The sequence below is a fragment of the Asterias rubens genome, chromosome 6 (assembly GCF_902459465.1).
Source record: "Asterias rubens chromosome 6, eAstRub1.3, whole genome shotgun sequence".
NCBI classification, from domain to species: Eukaryota; Metazoa; Echinodermata; class Asteroidea; order Forcipulatida; family Asteriidae; genus Asterias; species Asterias rubens.
The window spans coordinates 19,990,109-20,008,523 of NC_047067.1; the positions used below are offsets into that span (position 1 = coordinate 19,990,109).

General features: G+C 39.8%; 1 protein-coding gene across 1 annotated transcript in view; it reads left to right on the forward strand.

Annotated features, from left to right (window-relative positions):
• The window catches only part of LOC117291559 (centrosomal protein of 290 kDa-like), a 32,624-nt gene that overhangs the window by 4,962 nt on the left and 9,247 nt on the right, over positions 1-18,415 (forward strand). The window contains exons 8-36 of the mRNA XM_033773359.1: positions 64-246; positions 750-839; positions 1,285-1,407; positions 1,885-2,008; positions 2,226-2,395; positions 2,734-2,804; positions 2,991-3,168; positions 3,711-3,965; positions 4,508-4,723; positions 5,116-5,280; positions 5,587-5,736; positions 6,403-6,621; positions 6,829-6,978; positions 7,561-7,641; positions 10,021-10,194; positions 10,445-10,559; positions 11,361-11,554; positions 11,821-11,979; positions 12,091-12,223; positions 12,607-12,809; positions 13,189-13,302; positions 13,675-13,869; positions 14,891-15,079; positions 15,545-15,679; positions 16,128-16,349; positions 17,049-17,114; positions 17,232-17,339; positions 17,993-18,192; positions 18,279-18,366. Coding sequence (XP_033629250.1) covers positions 64-246; positions 750-839; positions 1,285-1,407; positions 1,885-2,008; positions 2,226-2,395; positions 2,734-2,804; positions 2,991-3,168; positions 3,711-3,965; positions 4,508-4,723; positions 5,116-5,280; positions 5,587-5,736; positions 6,403-6,621; positions 6,829-6,978; positions 7,561-7,641; positions 10,021-10,194; positions 10,445-10,559; positions 11,361-11,554; positions 11,821-11,979; positions 12,091-12,223; positions 12,607-12,809; positions 13,189-13,302; positions 13,675-13,869; positions 14,891-15,079; positions 15,545-15,679; positions 16,128-16,349; positions 17,049-17,114; positions 17,232-17,339; positions 17,993-18,192; positions 18,279-18,366 — 4,470 coding nt within the window. The remainder of the gene's footprint in view (positions 1-63; positions 247-749; positions 840-1,284; positions 1,408-1,884; positions 2,009-2,225; positions 2,396-2,733; positions 2,805-2,990; positions 3,169-3,710; positions 3,966-4,507; positions 4,724-5,115; positions 5,281-5,586; positions 5,737-6,402; positions 6,622-6,828; positions 6,979-7,560; positions 7,642-10,020; positions 10,195-10,444; positions 10,560-11,360; positions 11,555-11,820; positions 11,980-12,090; positions 12,224-12,606; positions 12,810-13,188; positions 13,303-13,674; positions 13,870-14,890; positions 15,080-15,544; positions 15,680-16,127; positions 16,350-17,048; positions 17,115-17,231; positions 17,340-17,992; positions 18,193-18,278; positions 18,367-18,415) is intronic.

Here is an 18,415-nt window from a genome sequence, read left to right on the forward strand (position 1 = left end):
CTAATGTTCTTTATCCCTCCTTTAACATCTTTAAAACGTTAATTCCAAAATTTTTTTCTCCAGAATCTGACGGAAGCCAATGAGAAGCTCCAGGAGCAGTGTGCTGAGATGACGGCCAAGCTGGGGACAGCAGCTACAGACATGGACGGCATGGCCGGGGCTCATGCTAAGCTGAAACTAGTCCTGCAACAGACGGATACCGTCACTCAGAATCTGGACAAAGAAAACGAGATCTTGAAGGAACAGGTAACATCTTATCCTCTGTCCACCCTCATGACTGTGTAGACCCCTTGCACTCTCGTTACACGCACATAATGTCTGCCCTTGGTCTGCAATTTTGGGAAGAAATGCTGGAATCTCAGAGTGTTCTGAGTTACCTATCATTGAGCCAAATATAATTACACACAATGGTGGCTGACTGTCCATTCTTGATGACCAACTAATGGCCAACCCAAGATATTATGTGCAAAAATATGACTTGATATCAGCATCCGACTGTGTACATTGTTTTAACTTTTGTAAATCTCATCTTTTTAAACTGGTTGTTTAACTTTTTAACTTTTGCCAGCTTTCTGTATCTAGATTCCTTGAATTATTTTACTGTGTAATACTCTGCTTTGTATAAATTTTGTCTGGTCCAGACTTTTATTGTTATTCTTTCTGCTATTGTTTTTGCGCTTTTTAAATGTCTCTTTATTATTGTTATTATTATAAACTTCTCATTATTCTGTCTGCTTTTTTTTTTTAAGATCCAAGATTTGACGGACCAGCTACGAGGCAAGTCAGGTGTAGATGATGACATCATGGAGGCTCTGAATAAGAAAGTGGAAGAGTGGAAGGTTAGACTTAAGTCCAGCAGTTTATTTAACTCTTTAATTTGCCATATTTGACTTAGTTGCTTCTCTTCACCCAGCACTATAGTGAGGTCACCAAGAGGGTTTGGGCATTCTGGATTTGAAAAGGAATCGATGCTTTATAAAGCCAGACTATGATATGTGTTATTTTACAAAGGAATTTCTTTTGATATTTTCAAAATTCAAAGGTTAACATAATAATTGAAAGTGCCTTGAATCCTTGAGTAGCAAAGTTAGTTGTTAGTTGTTAGTTGTATCCCACCTGAGTACTATGCCTGTGGAGGGATGGGAGGAAATTACTGAGTGTAGAGTGCTCAACACGCATTGGTGTATTGGTAAATTAAAAGTAATCTTTAATATCCCAATGGAAATTTAACATCCTGATCTTTTTTTATATAAAGATGTTTTATTTTTCTCTTCTTGATTCCAGAATTTACTTTCTGAGAAGGATGAAAAGATTGAAGAAGTGATAAGTGAAAACAGACATCTTAAGGAGATGCTGACTGCAGCTCAGATGGACACCGATAAAACATCAGTGGTTGCACTCTCAAAGGTATGGTCAGAAAGAATTTAACCTTCAATAATAATACTGGTCTTGGGTCTTGGGCGCCATTCAGAATAATAAATGTTCAAAACAAATTAACTTTCTTGCCACAATTGTGGGTGGGTTGGTCAAAAGAAACAACTAAAAATTAAAATTCAGTTTTTGTTAAAAATAACTTTTAATAAATATATAAACAAATTAAAACGAAGAAAACAAAAATACCTGGCTTGCCAAGGTCATCAATTTCAGTAAAGATTTACTGATGTTGGAGTCTTTTTATCTAAAATAGCTGGTTTATTTGGGGCAATCCTTTGTTCTTCAGTGTATGGATTTAATGATGAAACCAATCAATATTTAAAACAATTGTATTTTGTTTTGGATTGTCTTTTTGTATTTTTATCTTCTTTTTTTTTAAAACATAATAAATAGATAAATAAACATTTCAAACCTATGAAGCAGTGTATACTTCTTTTGATTGATTTGAAGGCATTAGAAGACAAAGATAAGCAGCTGGATTCCTTGAAGAAACAGTTAGAGATATCAGCAGATGAAATGGCTGAACTGACCAACCAACTGGAGGATCTTAAAAAGGATGCAACACAGGGTGGTGGTAAGAAGTTATCATTTCTCTTGAAATATGTTACCTACAATCACGCATGACAAATCTTGCTTAGCAGAAATAGGTTATCAACCAAAATACTGTGTTATGTATAGTGTTTTTGAGTGGTTTCCTGCTGGTTGCTAAGCACATACAAAGGTTAACATAGTACTGTGCGATTTGGGATTGCTTGATGATAACTTGATAACTTTCTTCATCTTTTACTCAGCGCCACTTGTCAGACTTCAAAACACGATCCGTGATCTTCGGTCGACGATTAAGGATCAAGAGAAAGAGACCAAATATGCGGAGGATGGGATGGAGCAGGCTGACGCTGACGCTAGAGAGAAGGACAAACAACTGACCGAAGCTCTGACCCGAATGAGCGAATATGAAGCGGTCAGTAACAACATTGCTTACATGTTTGGGAAATTATTGCGTCTAACAATTTTGCATAACATATTGTTCAAAACTAGGCTACGTTTGATAAAGACTGTAAGCACAGGAACTTTGTTATGCACAAACCACTTTTGTTTTGCAAAAATAGGTTACCAGCAATTATACTCTTGTACCCCAGTAATTTCTTGCTTGGAAGAATTTTCAGGAGAATTTTCTGCTTAGTAGCTTTATGAAAATGGACTCTGATGTTTTGTGCACAATAAATGAAATAATATTGAATAGCAAAACTTATATAATCGTGCAGCTTGTAACAGCTTTTGATTTGTTTTTGATGTTAGGGCGAATATGGTCTTGTTGAGGCTGTGCAAGAGATTAAAGAGTGCAAGAAACATATCACAGTCAGAGACCGGTAAGCATTTTTGTTTTTTTTCAAGTTGGTGCCTATTATTTTGTAGCTTCCCGTTTGAGATGGTATGAGAAGCACAGTCTCGTTAGTTTGTTTAGCTTTTCAATAAAGTGAGTGTTGAATGAAATCTGAAGCTGAAAGTTTAAGTAAAAAAAAATTATTTACCAATCCACTTGGTCTCCCTTCCAGCAACATCGAAGACCTAACCCAGAATGTCAACAAGCTTGAGATGGCACTGAACGATCTATTAGAAGAGAATGAAGAGTTGAGGGGGAGACTAGGTCTTGACCCAAAAGAAGCTCTCGACCTCGGTCAGATCAGACTGACGAAAGCATTACAGCACCAGCAGGATAGGGCACTCAATCAGGTAAGGGATAATAATAGTAGTGGCTTTTGATATAGCTCGTATCCGCACTCAGTGACGCTCAAGGCGCTTCAACATTCAGTATTTTCCTGCACGAAATTTGGGACTATATTTGACTATATAGCACCATGTAATGGTTTACAAGGTGCTGTGGCGCAATATGCTGCCAATCAAACCAGGAACACCGGGGCAAACCCTTTCTCTTCACGATAAGTGCACTGTTTTTTTTACATGCATTACACAGCACACAGGACTTTATTTTATGAGTTTATCCATATAAAAACATTTGAAAATTTCTTTTGAAATTGAAATGAAATGTGCATTTAGAGACACAAAACAAGAGCCCTACAAGCATTTGAATGTTTTTAAAACAGGTGTGCTTCTTGGTTTTTAGTTAGTTTGAGTAGTATTTCCCATTTGAGTACCTCACATACAAGTATTAACTCATATATCGATAGTTCCTCACAAAAGAGTAGACCCTTACATGTATCACCTCACATTAGGACGAGTACCTTAAATGTGGCATTGTTACATTTTTGGTTCAGGTCCTAAGCCAGGAGTTGGAGCGACTCGAAGCTGAGCGATTGGACCTGAAGAAACAAGTGCGTCTTCTGGCCCAGCAGAGAGCTCAGCGAGCAGTAGCACTCGGGTTGTCGGCAGATGACATGGTTGCCATCGAGGAGTTTACTGAGGGACTCAAGGTCAAGAAGAAGTCTGGCGGGATCGGTCTGGGGGACACGTTGACACAGTTTGTGAAGGGTGAACAACGGATTGCTCCTTCGGATTCTCTCAGGCTTAAGGTAGGATGATGGGAGTGGGATTGGGGTGGCTCTTTGGGTAGGATGAGAATAGGGCCTAACTTCATGGCTCTGTTTACATCTTAATTCTGCGCTTACGATAACCTTTTTCTACTTACTGTGCAAGTGCCAAATTTCTGCACAAGCTGTGTAAGCAAAGAACGCCTTATAACGAGGAGTACGCACTTGCACATAAAACTTTCCTGCTAACCTTTGAAATACGCTTAACTTAAACGCAGAATTCCCTGCGCCGATTCTTTGCTTATGGTAAGCAGAGCCATGAAATTGGGCCCTGATTGGATGGGCTACTGTGATGTTTTGGACATGCCTTGCAACTTCACGACTTGTCCGTAAGATGCTCAACAGTTTTAAAATGCATCGGAGGGGCCTCGTAAATGATAATTTGGCCTCTCAAATGAAGCATAATGATGACATGATTTGCAAGTATCTTCACTGTGAGTGAGCTGCTAATAAAATAGTGAATGCAAGGTTGTGATAAAAGTCAAATGAAATTTTCTGATTCTCTCTCATTTCATTCTGACCAGGCTAACCAGCTAGAGAGAGAGCTCGTCAAGGCAGACCAGACGACGGAACGTAACCGCAACCGAGTCGCTGAGATCGAAGCTCGGAACCGCCAACTGATGGATGAGAACGCACAATTGGAACTAAGCATTAAAGGAATCCTTGCAGCCCTGAAGGAGCAAAATGAGCAAGGTGGTTCAACAGATCTTCAGATACCGAACCTTGAAAGGCTGGTTGTGGTAAGATTAGAACCACTTCTTTGCCAATGACCCTAGCTCCTGCGGTTTTTCGGCACAGCTGGCTCACATCAGTCAGAGTGGTTGGTTGGTGTAGTGGTATCTTTCCTTACCTTTGAATCATGCCTGAGGCACTACGTGGATTGGGTTTTCAGTCCCTTTCTGACTGTGTGGGCTTCCCTTGAATATATTTCTTTGGTTTCCCCCCACATCTAAGCATGTCTTCTATCCTAAATGGTCGTTATTTTATCTGGATATTTAGTTTCTACAAAAAGCCAGATCATGTTAGTTCAGAAAAGTAAAATTAAAACATTGATGGATATTTCAGTGAATTGGATATTCTACTTTTAAACCATCCTCTTAACGACTCATTTCTATAACAATGTTTTTTGTAGCTTCTTGAAACTAAGACCTCAGGTGGAAACTACGATGCGAATGTTGTAATGAAAGCTCAGCTGGATCAGCTGACTGGACGTAATGAAGAGTTGAGACGAGAGCTACGACAGACTAGGAACGAGAGCGAGAAAGGGGGCATTAATCTGGACAGGGCCAATAACAAGGTAAAATTTGTCATTAGTATAATGCAGGCGACATTGCTTTGTTACCTGTGACAAAAGATTTTCAACAAAATGCATTCTGGGAATAATTCAAGCAATAATTGGGAGAAATAGACAATATGTTCTAAGAAAGAAATGTAAAAATGACATCATGGCTAACAAAACCTTCTACCTGGAACAGCGAAGAGCGCAATATATGCAAGAGAAGACATACAAAATTCTATGGAGCCAACATCCTCAGGATAATGGTGACAGATTGATTGATTTGCAATTTCTAAAAATAAATTTTTTTTTTTTGTCTTATTTCAGATTACCAGACTAGAGCAGGATCTGCAGGCATTAAGGGAAGCGGGTCAGGGTGCCATTACACTTCATCACATGCAGCTACCTCAAGGCATGGCTGTATCTAGTGCAGAGGTTATTAGCTCCCTCAATGAGCAACTCATACATGCACTACAGGTAGGACAATCCTGTCAGTTTGTCTGTTGGTTGTTTTGTCTTCGTCTGTTTGTCTTTGTATGTCTGTTTGTCACAGCTACCTCAAGGCATGACTGTATCTAGTGCAGAGGTTATTAGCTCCCTCAATGAGCAACTCATACATGCACTACAGGTAAGACAATCCTGTCTGTTGGTTGATTGGTCTGTTTGTTTGTCTCCGTCTGTTTGTCACAGCTACCTTGAGGCATTGGCTGTATCTAGTGCAGAAATTATTAGCTCCCTCAATGAGCAAATCATATATGCGCTACAGGTAGGACAATCCTGTCTGTTGGTTGATTGGTCTGTTTGTTTGTCTCCGTCTGTTTGTCACAGCTACCTTGAGGCATTGGCTGTATCTAGTGCAGAAATTATTAGCTCCCTCAATGAGCAAATCATACCTGCGCTACAGGTAAGACAATCTGTTTGTTTGTCTGTTGGTTGATTGTCTTTGTCTCTTTATCTGTTTGTCTCTGTCTGTTAGTTGATTTTTCTTTGTTCATCCTTCCTGTGAATGTGAACACTATGTTGAAAAATTGTAGTTTGAAAGGTTATCCACGTTATGGAAATGGATACGTTCAATACATAGATTTTCTGAGTGTGAAAAGGCCTTCATTCTATATTGACCATTGAGTGTTATTCTGTCTACAGGAACTCTCCAATAAAGAGACACAGTTGACTCACTGCGAGTCGTCCCTCGTTGTCTACCGTCGTCGTTTCGCCGTCCTACGCCACCAGCAGGGTCTACTCTACCAGGAATACAAGGAAAAACAGGAAGACTGGGAAGGGCAGGCTGAAACATGGGACAAAGCAAAGCACAAGTTTGTAGACCAGATAGAACAGCAGGAGGCCAAAGTTCAAGAATTCAATGTAAGCTTTTTGTTAAATATCTTTTTTGAAGTTCGTTCTCATTTTGTTCATTTCGATTTGGCTTGCACAATCTTGGTATTTTCCCAAAGTTTAGTATACATATGTACTGTTATGCCATACCATTTGTAAGCGGTTATTCTCACCTCTGGCTTACTTCAGGCAGCTTCATTTCTAAATTTTATGGTGTTTATTGTTCAATTCTTTCAGAGGTTGTTGGACACATTGCAGCAGAGTGGAGATGAGCCCCAGCGTAGAATGGCTGAAGCTACCAGGAAGATCACCGTACTCAGGGTGAATGAGAGAGCCCTCACGAGGCGATTTACGGCCAGTCAAGAAGTGGAAGGAACTCTCAGAAAGGTAGATAGAAGATTAATCCTAGATTCAGGCATGAAAGTCCTCCTACTTTGATCTGTTTTACATTTAAATTATATTTGATTATTTTAGCTATAAAAAGCATCACAAAGTTACTATTAAATATTATAAACCACAAGGGAAACTGATTTGGAAATGTTTTAAATGATTTGGAGTTGACCAAAGAAAAATTGCCTAGAGTGGGATTCCAACCAATGACTTTCGGATTAACGTGCCAGCGCTCTACCGACAGGGCTATCTAGCCCTATGTTGGTGGTCTCCCTATTTTGTCAATATCTAGATTATTATTGGTCTTCAAAGCCTATACTAATGTATGTCAGCCCTGTTCTAAATAAATTTGTTGGGGGTTGAACAAAGAAAAATATACTTGAGCAGGATTTTAACTAATGACCTTTGGTTTAACATGTCGTCGCTCTACCAACTGAGCTATTCAGCCCAGATTTTGACGGCCTCCCTATTTTGTCAATACTGTTTCAAATGTAGTCTTCCACAAAGACCCGCTTAAAATACATTACACAAAACTAGATTGTAATCTGTTTTTATTCATTGCCTCTTTGTTGTTTTCAGGAAGTGAACAAGCTTCGGAATGAGATGGTTCAAATGGAGACAGCAATCACAGAGAGACTTGGGTACCTCCAAAGACATAAGGTAGGATCTTCCTTTATTTTTAATTGTATGCAGATTATTTTAAAGTGGTACTTGAAACCGCTGATATTTATCATTATCTTTAAAGATGCTATGTCAGATTTTTGGCCCCACACGTTTCTTATAAAACACATAAGAATTGGTCACATGATATATTGTCGGGATCCCGACAAAAACTAATTTTGAGCACTTTATTTCACTGCTACTAATAATTGACGGACTTTTTCGAGCAATGGCTCAAATAAAAGCTTGTAACTTTCTCCACCCCCATCAAAATACCTATTGAATTTTAAATCAAATTTTTTGGGACAAATCGGCAAAAAATCTGACATAGTATCTTTAATAATAATAATAATAATAATTTAAATTTTATATTGCGCCCCTTACATACAAAATGATCAGAGGCGCAGAACACTTGTTAAAAAGCACAGAGTGGAAGAAAAAGACAAAGAAAAAAGACTGGTCACCAGGCCAGTGCCCAAACAAAAGTATGGGGATACGTCTGTCCCACCAACAGAGAACTAATTAATTACTTATTACATAGGCCTATCTCTGCTAGCATCGGTAATGTTTTGACCTTTTCAGGAGACAGACGCCTCTAACCCTAACTATGCTAAAATTCTAAACTAACTGGCAAGGTGACCATAGAAGAAGACATAAAAAGCTAAAAAGTGGTATTAAAAAGATAGGTTTTTGTCAGCAGAGAAGTCAAGTAACATGGTCGCTACAAAGATGATAGGTGTACCAATAGCTATAGGGAAATGTAATTACTCGTGGAATTTACTAGTTGCCCCGATAGTCGACACTTTCATCATTGGCTTAGATTTTTTGAAGGCCCAAAACGGTCAAATTGATTTAGCAAATGATACAGTAGTGTTAAAAGGCGACAAGGTTCTAGCAAAAATCAAGACGCACGTTACGCTGTTCAGCAAGTAGTTCTAGATAGGAAGGTTGTAGTACCACCAAACACAGTTTTCCAAACTAAAGTAACACTCGACTCCTCCCCAACTAAAACTTTCTTAATTCATGCGCCCGAGAGAGATCACAAAGGATTGCTTATCCCATATTTATTAGTCAAATCAGATAGTGTAACTCCCATAGAACAATTGAAGAGTGAGGTGACTATAGGTATATGTAACGTTACCGATAGATACCTACACTTAAACAGGGGACACATTGTAGGTAGGGCTGAAGAGATAGATGAAGTTATCCCAGAAACAGATTCCTATACTAATTCTTTTCGTGAAGAAAGGGCAACTCGGCGTTCGCTACAGAGCCCTGAATTACAATTTTGTGTGAGAGGAATAGGTACTCATAATGTGCCAAAACACATTCACAAATTATGGGAAAAATCAACTGCACAACTGTCAACAGAGCAATCGGGTGAATTGGCAAAATTACTCACAGAATATTCTGATGTTTTCTCAAAGGATGATTTAGATTTGGGTAAATTCTCAGATATAAAGCATCCAATCATTACTGGCACGGCTACTCCAATCAAACAAAAAATGCGGAGGACCCCGTTAGGTTTTGAAAATGAGGAAAAGGCTCATTTAGATTCATTATTAACAATGGGTGTAATAGAACCCTCAACTTCAGGATGGGCTTCACCCCCAGTACTTGTAAGGAAAAAAGATGGAAAAGTCCATTACTGTATTGACTATAGAGCTCTTAATAATGTCACTGCTAAAGATGCTTTCCCCTCACCAAATATTGACGAATGTTTAGATGTTTTGCAGGGAACCCAGTTCTTTAGCACCCTTGATATTACCAGTGGCTACTATCAAATAGAACTTGATGAAAGAGACAAAAACAAAACAGCTTTCACAACAAAGTATGGACTGTTTCAATACTGTCGTATGCCTTTTGGGCTATGTAATGCCCCAGCCACCTTTCAAAGGGCAATGAATTTGATACTAAGGGGATTGACTTGGAAGGAAGTCCTGGCTTATTTAGATGATGTAATTATCTTAGGAAAGGATTTTGACGATACAATGAGTACGTTAGGTAAAGTACTAGATAGGTTCCGGCAGCATAACTTGAAACTAAAGGCAGCAAAATGTCTTTTTATTTCAGGAACATGTTGTTTTCCTTGGCAAACTAGTGAGTCAAGTCGGTATTGCACCTAACCCGAGTAGCATAGAAGTAGTCAGAGACTGGCCTTAGCCAGCCTCGAAAAAGGATGTAGAAAGATTTATGGGGCTTGCCATTCACAACAGTATTTTTGCCTTTTTTCATGTGTGTTTGTGATCCAGTGACTGCTCAAGTTGTTTTGATCCATGAGTTGTTTCCCCAGATCATCAACAACAAGATTCTCAACATCAGTCCATATTTCCTAACATCAAAGTTTCAACGTTGTTTTTCTTGTTATTCAATATGTAGGAAGCTTCTCAATTCAAGATAGCAGCTCTTCAGCGAGCATTAGACGAGAGCGTCCCATCGGCTGAACTAGACTCCTCCAATCGTCAATACAATGAGCTAGCAGCCAAGTATAGAGACCTCCTACAAACAGATAATAAACTAGTGGCTAGGAATACTCACATCGACCAACTAGAGGTTAGAACCTAGGCCCAACTTCATAGAACTGCTTAAGCAGGAAATATTGCTCGAACATTTTGAAGTTCTAGAGCAGTGGCTTAACAACTAGACCTCTGAGATTGCTCGGTAGCTAGGAGAAATTGCTATATTTTAGCAGCAGGTACTGAACTGATTTAAGAGATGTTAAAAGTAGTGAGTTTACAGTGCTAACACACATCGGTTTAAGGGTTTAACAAAAATAACATCCACTGTTATTTTGTCTTCTTAGTCGGAGAACAAACGTCTTGAAGAGGACGTTGACACCATGAAGAGAGAATTGTCAACAGAGAAAGAGAAATTACACACGCTGGAGCTGGCTGTGGAAAACCTCGGCAAGATCGGAGGTAAGGAGCTATCTTCATTCTGTTGTTTCTTGAAATAGACATGTATTAATAATTATGGCTTCTTATATTGTGCTCATATCCGTCACTCCGCATTCAGTATTTTCCTGCAAGGTATGTGGGGCTACGTTTGAAGTATGAGACCTACTTCTTTACATAGCACCATGTAATGGTATACTAGGTGCTGTAGCGCAATATGCTGTCAATCAAACCAGGAACACCGGGGCAAACCCCTTCTCTTTTCGATAACTGCACTGGGTTCTTTCATGTGCATTACACAACATACACGACCAACGGCTTGACATCCAATTCAAAGGACGCAGCAATAATGGTATGTGTCTTGGACACAAGTGTTACAAGCATGACTCGAACCCACACTCTGCGGGGCCCAATTTTATGGCTGTGCTTACCGCGGAATTCTGCGCTTACGAACACGATTCCCGCTTACGTGCAAGCGCCGATTTTCTGCGCTAGCCTTGTAAGCGTAGAATGCCTAGTAACGTGGAGTACGCACGCGCAGAAGCCAAAATTCGCTGCTAACCCGTGAAATACGCTTGCCGTAAGCACAGAATTCCCTGCTTCCGTAAGCGCCGATTCTGTGCTTACGGTAGCAGAGCCATGGAATTGGGCCCTGATCTTTGAAATTGGGCCCGGTTCTTGTGCACAAAGTTCTGGTCCAGTAAATAATTTGAGAAACAAGCCCTGCAAGCCTGAAATGTTCCCCCCCCCAAAAAACAAAATTCTAGCCCTGAAAAGGATTTAAAACAATATTTTTTACTGAATTGTATAATTCTCTGACAACAGAGGGCGTCAGCAAAAGATCTACAGTGGGTACCAGTGAGCATCTATCTCTTGCTAAACGTCTGACTACCATGGAGATGAAGGAACTGAACGAACGACAGCGAGCAGAGCACGCTGTGAGAATCCAAGACCAGCTTCGTAAGACCGTCGTCGAGATGGAGAACAGGAACATGGAACTGGAGCAGAAGTTTGCTGAGGTAATGAGCAAAGTGTAAATTTGTTGCGTCAGTGTAAAAATTTGTCTGGTGTTTCAAAAGAGGCTTCGTGCAAAAATGTTGTATTTTGATTTTGGGTTCGAGTCCCGGTCGTGACACTTGTATCGTTACGCAAGACGCTTTGCTTCTCTTCACACAGGGGTATAAAAGGGAGCTGAGAAGGATTAAAGGAATATTAAGTGCATTGTACAATGCACTACATAAGAACTAGTTATTGTAATTATTATTTGTTGTTTTTTTCTTCAAAGCTAACCAGACTAAATTTAGAAGCTCAAAGGACGGAGCAGGAGTTGCGAGACGAATTGACGACGTGCGTTACTAAGGCAGCCAGCGATGTGGATAAGAGACGTATCGTCGAGTTGGAGAGATCAGAGACGACGTTACGACTCGAGAGTGAAAAATTAAAGGTAGGTGTGGAAGCCAGGAAAATAAGAGGAGTACAATTTTGAGTCGAAGAAAAAACGTGTCGAGTTTGAGTGCTTCTTATTGACTTTTCATCTTTTTTTACTACTTTGCAGGAAATGGTTGACGTTGCGTCATTTCAGACCAAGGCTTTGGAATCGAGACAAGTGTCCAGAGAGAAGGAAGTTCTATCACTACGGCAACAACTGATTGATATTCAGACGCAGAGTGATGAAAAGGCAATCATAGGTAAATATTTTGAGTCAAGCTATTCTTAGCAGAAATAGGTTTCCAGCCAAAGAGCCATGTCTTTTATTTTGTTGCGACTGATACCCAGCCATTATTTTGCTTAGCAAAATTTCCTGCTTAGCAGTTTCATGAAGTTGAGTCCAGCACACCCAATTTCTTGGACATACTTAACGAGCAAATATTGCTAACAAGTTTTTGCTTAGCGAAAATAAGCAGTAAACCAGTCACAGACTCCACATGTGACATGGTATTTTGGCTGGTTGCCATGGTAAACATAATTTTGTTGTGCTCATAGTTACTGCAGCTCTATGAAATAGGACCCTGATAGAGACGATGAAAACTTGCTTAGCTAATTTCTGTGACTTTACTTGAATCCTACGTAGGAAAGCTCCATCATCACATAGTAGCCCTTCAAGTGAGTGAAGGAACGGCTGTCCGCAAACTGGAGGCGGCCAATGCCAAGATAAAAAAACTAGAAGCCCAGATTCTAAGACTTCAGCGCCATCTGGATGAACGAGCCCAGAGTCTGTATCACTGCCAGGTAGACGCCCGCAACAAGGCCAGGCATCTTAAGAGGACTATTCAGGTAATAGGACAATCATCGGGTCTTGTTCCCTGAGCAAGGTTACATAGTATAACACTAGAAGACACAAGGCGCCTGACTATTTTCACTTCCAGCCTCGATTTTGTCAAGTGTTGATGTGGAAGAAAACAAAATGGCTGCTATACCACAGCTTGGGCTGTGTATGAATTGGGGGCTGCGGCAAAGGCTATGGCTGGATTGCTGCATCTTCATACAAACACAGGGATGTGGCTGATTAGCAGCGCCTACAAATCGGAGTGGCCTGCATTGTATTTCAGGTTTCACGTAATCAAACCACATCTCCTCTGTAAGACTCTCTTCAATGGCTACCAATTGACAAAAGACCCAAACTTGATTGCCATTTGTAACCCCTATTATCCAGGAACTCAGGCGTCAGTTTAGTGGAGCTATACCGCTAGCAGATCAGGAGAAATTCTCCAAAGCCATGCTTCAACTGAAGACGGACAAAGAACACATGCAGAGTGAAGTCAAAGTGGTAAGCAAAAATTGCATCTGCATGCAAGTCATTGACAAGAAATCAACACTATTTATAGGTCTCCTGACGATGACTATAGCAAGCTAATCAAAACGTTGAGACTGATGGGGTACTGAAGTTAATATAAGAAGTCCCCTTGATCCACTAAAGTGAAAGTAGTAATAAACAGGACAGTTCTTTTTAAAAACAAGAAGTTTTGAATTATGAAAAATCTACTCCACGATAGTAGAATGTACAGCAAGACAAGTTCTCAAAAGAAAATAATCTACCCAGCAAGTAGATATACACGTGGTTTTACACCAAACCTAAATATACAATGATACCTACCTCACCATGCCATGCCTAAAACCTATTACACCATTTTTATTCCAGTTGAAATACGAGCGAGAGAAAGTGTCTGACCAGCTGGCAGAGTTGGAGATGAAACACCAGGGACTTCAGGAGTTAATGGAGACCCTTCAAGATGGTAAAGGAGCTGCTAAGGTTGCTGAATGGCACGCTAAGATGCAAGACACCAGACTGCAACATCTTAAACTGTCTAGACAGATAGGACGACTTCAGGAACAGGTGAGGATTATAATTATTATACTTATTGACCAAAACCAACAGCGGATGAGCTGCCATTTACAGTAAAGGATAAAACACAAAAATATTCATGTAGCATATATGTATGTACATAGTAAACATAAAAATAGAAACGTCTTTGGAAAGACAATTAAAGCAAACATAAATTACAATTGGGAAAAAGAAACAAAGAAATATGATGTCTTAAAGAAGGCTGTAAAAAATAATATATAAATGTACTTTAAAAACGTGCATTATGACAGGTTTGGCCATGTCCGAATGGACATCTACATTTATATAACTGACATATAGATCCTTGTCATTTGATTGGTGGAACTTACTTCACGTGACATTCACTATTACTCCCATCCGCACAGGTGATCAAAAAGACCTATTCGTCCATGGGGAATAGCATTTCCCATTCAATAGTTAGGATCATCCTTGTTCCCAATGTTTTTGAGCAGTACAGCGCCGCCGCGCCGCTGCTAAAATAAAGGAGCACCTGTGCAAAAGGGCAAAAGGTTGTGATCCGATTTGTGCATTGTTGCCGCTACGCGGCGCTATATGATTTTTGGTTGTCAGTAATTTGTGTGATTTTTCATAATGTTATACTTTTAAAATACATCAGATGACAAGGATCTATCTGTCAGTTATATAAAACAAATATTGAGTGGCTTTAATTCTGTTCCATTTCACTCGGCTTCGCCTCGTGAAATGGAACGTCCAAATTTTACCTTGCGATAATATTCCTCCCATCCCACTCTGAGCCACTCAATATTTGTATACTATGTCTATGATTAGAGCTCTGTCTATGCTAGATCTCTGGCTAGAGCTATACTACGTCTATGGCTAGTTTCCCACGTCATAAAGCATTGAAGTATGGGGCTGCCTTAGTAGCAGTCATAGCCATAGCTGTACCTACTCGAATACAGCCTCGGGCTAAAAAAGGTCATGGTGCACTCATCTTGAGGGTATTTTCTCATATGCTCACATACTTATCATCTACCATTTTCTTGAACTGCAGACTAAGTTTCTTGACAGTCTGTCGGCCAAGCATGAGATGACCATCACATACCTGGAGCAGGACAACGTGCGGATCACGAGGGAGTCCGAGGAAAGACAGTTACTATGGGAACAGCGGGAGGTGGAACTAGAGAGAATGATTGACAGCTTAGAGAGGCAGCAGAAGGAGATGGCTAATGCTGCATTAAGGGTAGGTCTAAGCGTCACATAGTAAAACTGCTAAGCACTAGAACTTAATTGTTGTTTGTGGTTGTTTTTCTTTTCAGTTCGACTGGTTGGTGTTTACGCTTTCGTTTGTCTATTTGGGGGTTGAAATATATTTTAACTATTCTTTTACTTACCATCTTTTGTTTTATTTTTCACTGCAGTTTTAGATTTCTGTGTATTATCTAACAATTTTGTTTATTCTTATTGAGCAAGGTCTGGGAGGGGACATCTTTTTTTGGACAGTTTTTTACTTTTGCCTTTCCCTGGACGGCATCTGGTCGTACCGTTGTATTGTCCTTAGAATTAAAATAATTTTGTTTAAACTTGGCTAAGCACAGGATCTTACCCATTAGAAACAGTGCCTACCAGTAACCAAATTGTTGTGAATTAGATTTGAGTAAGTTTTTGTATTGTTTTTTTTCTTTCGACTCTGATTTGATGTTGTCAGTTTGAGGAGGCTACTGGCTCGTTACCTGATCCTAGTTTACCGATCTCCAGTCAGCTAGAGCATGCAATCCGCTCTATCAAGAATCATATCAAGACTATACTGGACGTCAGAGCAGAGAATAAGACACTACAGAAGGTAAGTATTCACTGTTTTAATCCTATATAAATATAGATGTATACAATCAAAATAACCTATGAAAATTTGGGTACAAAAGATGTTCCTCAAAAATATGGAGCGACTATGTCCACGCAGGAAGAATAGTCCATAATTGGAATAGACAATCTGAGAGATATTACTGTCATTAATGGTCACATTTATTTTATTTTTTTTTTTTTGGGGGGGTGATAAAAACTTTTTTTTTTTTAATATCAAAATAACTTACCAGAGTGAAATGATTCTCAAAATGCTTTATACTAATCGAAAACATTTATTTCAATGAGTTTTAGGAGTGATTATAATTGTCTTTAATTTTTTATTTACTTTAAAGCACTGTCCAGACCTAGCTTATTTGCTTCAAGGTGTTTGTTTTTAAGAAACCAATATTACTACTACATATTTATACATGATTTCATTTTCTGAACAGAAACTCTCGGACACCTCGATCCTCCTGAAGGAGGCAGAAGACAACCTCCTCCAGAGAGATAAGATTATCAACGAGCTTCGACTCCGCCTCCCAGCCTCCTCAGAGCGAGATGAGATCATCAAGGATGGAATGGCGCAAGGGGTTCGCTTTAAGGCCCTGGAAGAAACCTGCGAGCATAAACAGGCTCTCAGGGTGGCTCAGACACAGATAGAAGGCTTGCAGGTAGGTTGGGTTCAATACATCACTTTGGCTTGGTTATACATGACTGAGCAGTCTGGTGCAGTGGACTCCAGGGCCCGATTTCATAGAGCACAAAAAGCAGCTAAGCAACAAAACTATCCTTACCAGAATAAGGATACCAGCCAAAATAACATGTCTCATGGTGCACTTGACTCAAGGACCCAATTTCACAGAGTTGCTTAAGCGCAAAAAACAGCTAAGCACAACACATGCTTTTAGGGTTTCCAGCCAAAATAGCATGTCTCATGTACAATCTGACTGGTATCTGGCTTAGTTTTGCTAAGTAGAACATTTTTAAGCATTTCTTTTCTGCTTACATTGTAAGCAGCTCTGTGTAGTCGGGCCATGTTCTGATATTGTCAGAGTCTGGGATTCGGTCCCGGTCATGGCACTTGTGCTTGTGAGAAAGACACTTTGGCATGGGATGATATGCCCCCGATGGTCATGTGATGTCCTTTTGACAAATCATAACAGATCTGTCCCAGGTATTTATGAATAACAGATGGTTGACTTTTGCTGTTGAGATATGCCTATTTTGGGGATTTGTTTTGCATAGTTCCAAATCATCCACAGGTTGTGGCAGGTTAGAGTGTGACACAAGCAATTACAATCAAACAATGTAAATGAAAACAAGTTGAAAGACAGATCTTGGTTTTAATGTATTCTTGTTCTCTGTAACAGACACGCTTACAAAAGAAAGAGGAAGCCTTGCAGAAATATGTGGAACTACTGGATGAAGCAAGACAGGTTCGTTGAGAAATCCTTACCCTCATTTACACTCCTCGTTCTTGAAGTACAAACTACATAACTGATTTGAAGGCAGTCTTAGTTTTTGATGATCAATGGTTTGATTTCTTCATTTAGGAGTCGGCTGGGGAACACAAGAAACATCTTGAAGAGATCAACAATCTGCACTTGAAGCTCCACGGCCAATCAGACGCTGCCTTCAATAAGTTTAAGAAAGCTGCTCAGGTAAGTACTATCCTGTCCACGACAAGATTTTCCTTAGACAAAACAATCAGGACAAACCATCGGTTTAGTTAAAAGGCACTTCTACTTTTTGCTGAAGACGAGTTTACTGATTAAATTGTTGAGACAACAGCAACAGCTTTTCAAAGTATTGAATTTATAAAGCCCCTAAATTAAAGGTTTACTCAAAGGCCCTGAGGCACAGAAGAAATAAACAAGTAGGCTTTCAGAGTGGTCTTGAATGTGTTGAAGGATGTTGGGTTCCTGATGTGATTTGGAAGTTTATTCCGGGGGTGGATTTCACAAAGAGTTAGGACTAGTCTTATCTCGAGTTAGGACCAGTTACTCGTCCTAACTTAGGACTATCCATGCAGTTTGTATATCTCCTAGGACTAGTCCTAAGTTAGGACTTGTCCTAACTCTTTGTGAAATCCACCCCTGAGTTTGTTTCCATAGACTGGGAAGGCTCTCTCTTCAAAAATATTTTGTGCTTTAGCAACTCTATGAAATTGAACCCCGGACTCAAACCCACATTCTACTAATCAGAAACATCAGGGTCCAGTGCGCTTGTATGCTCGGCCACAAAATGCCATGAGACAAATGGACTTAACATAAGATACTTCATCACTATGTTCTCCTTTCTTTCTTGATTTTAGACCCTTGTGAACCAGCCAGGAGCACCTGTTCCCACCAATAAGCAACTCGCTCGGCTGCAGGAACTTGAAGATCTTCTCGCTGAGCAAGATAACTCCCTCTCAGCGATGTCGATCAGGTTGAAAGGAGCCAACACTGAGACCAGCAAGTGGAAGGAGGTGCTGGAGCGGAAAGTACGAGAGAATAAGGCTACCACAGCTAGGTAGGAAAACAATATATATACATATATATTGTTTTTTCCCACAACCCTACACTCCCCTTAACCTTTACCATTATCTCTTCTCCTAGGCTGAAGGGTGAACATAATGCAGAAGTGACACGCCTTGAGGGTGAAATCAGCGGACTGAAGAATGTCATACAAGAAAAAGAAGACGAGGTTTGCCTTTCAATGTTTTTTTATATATTTGTTTTTTCAAAAATGTTAA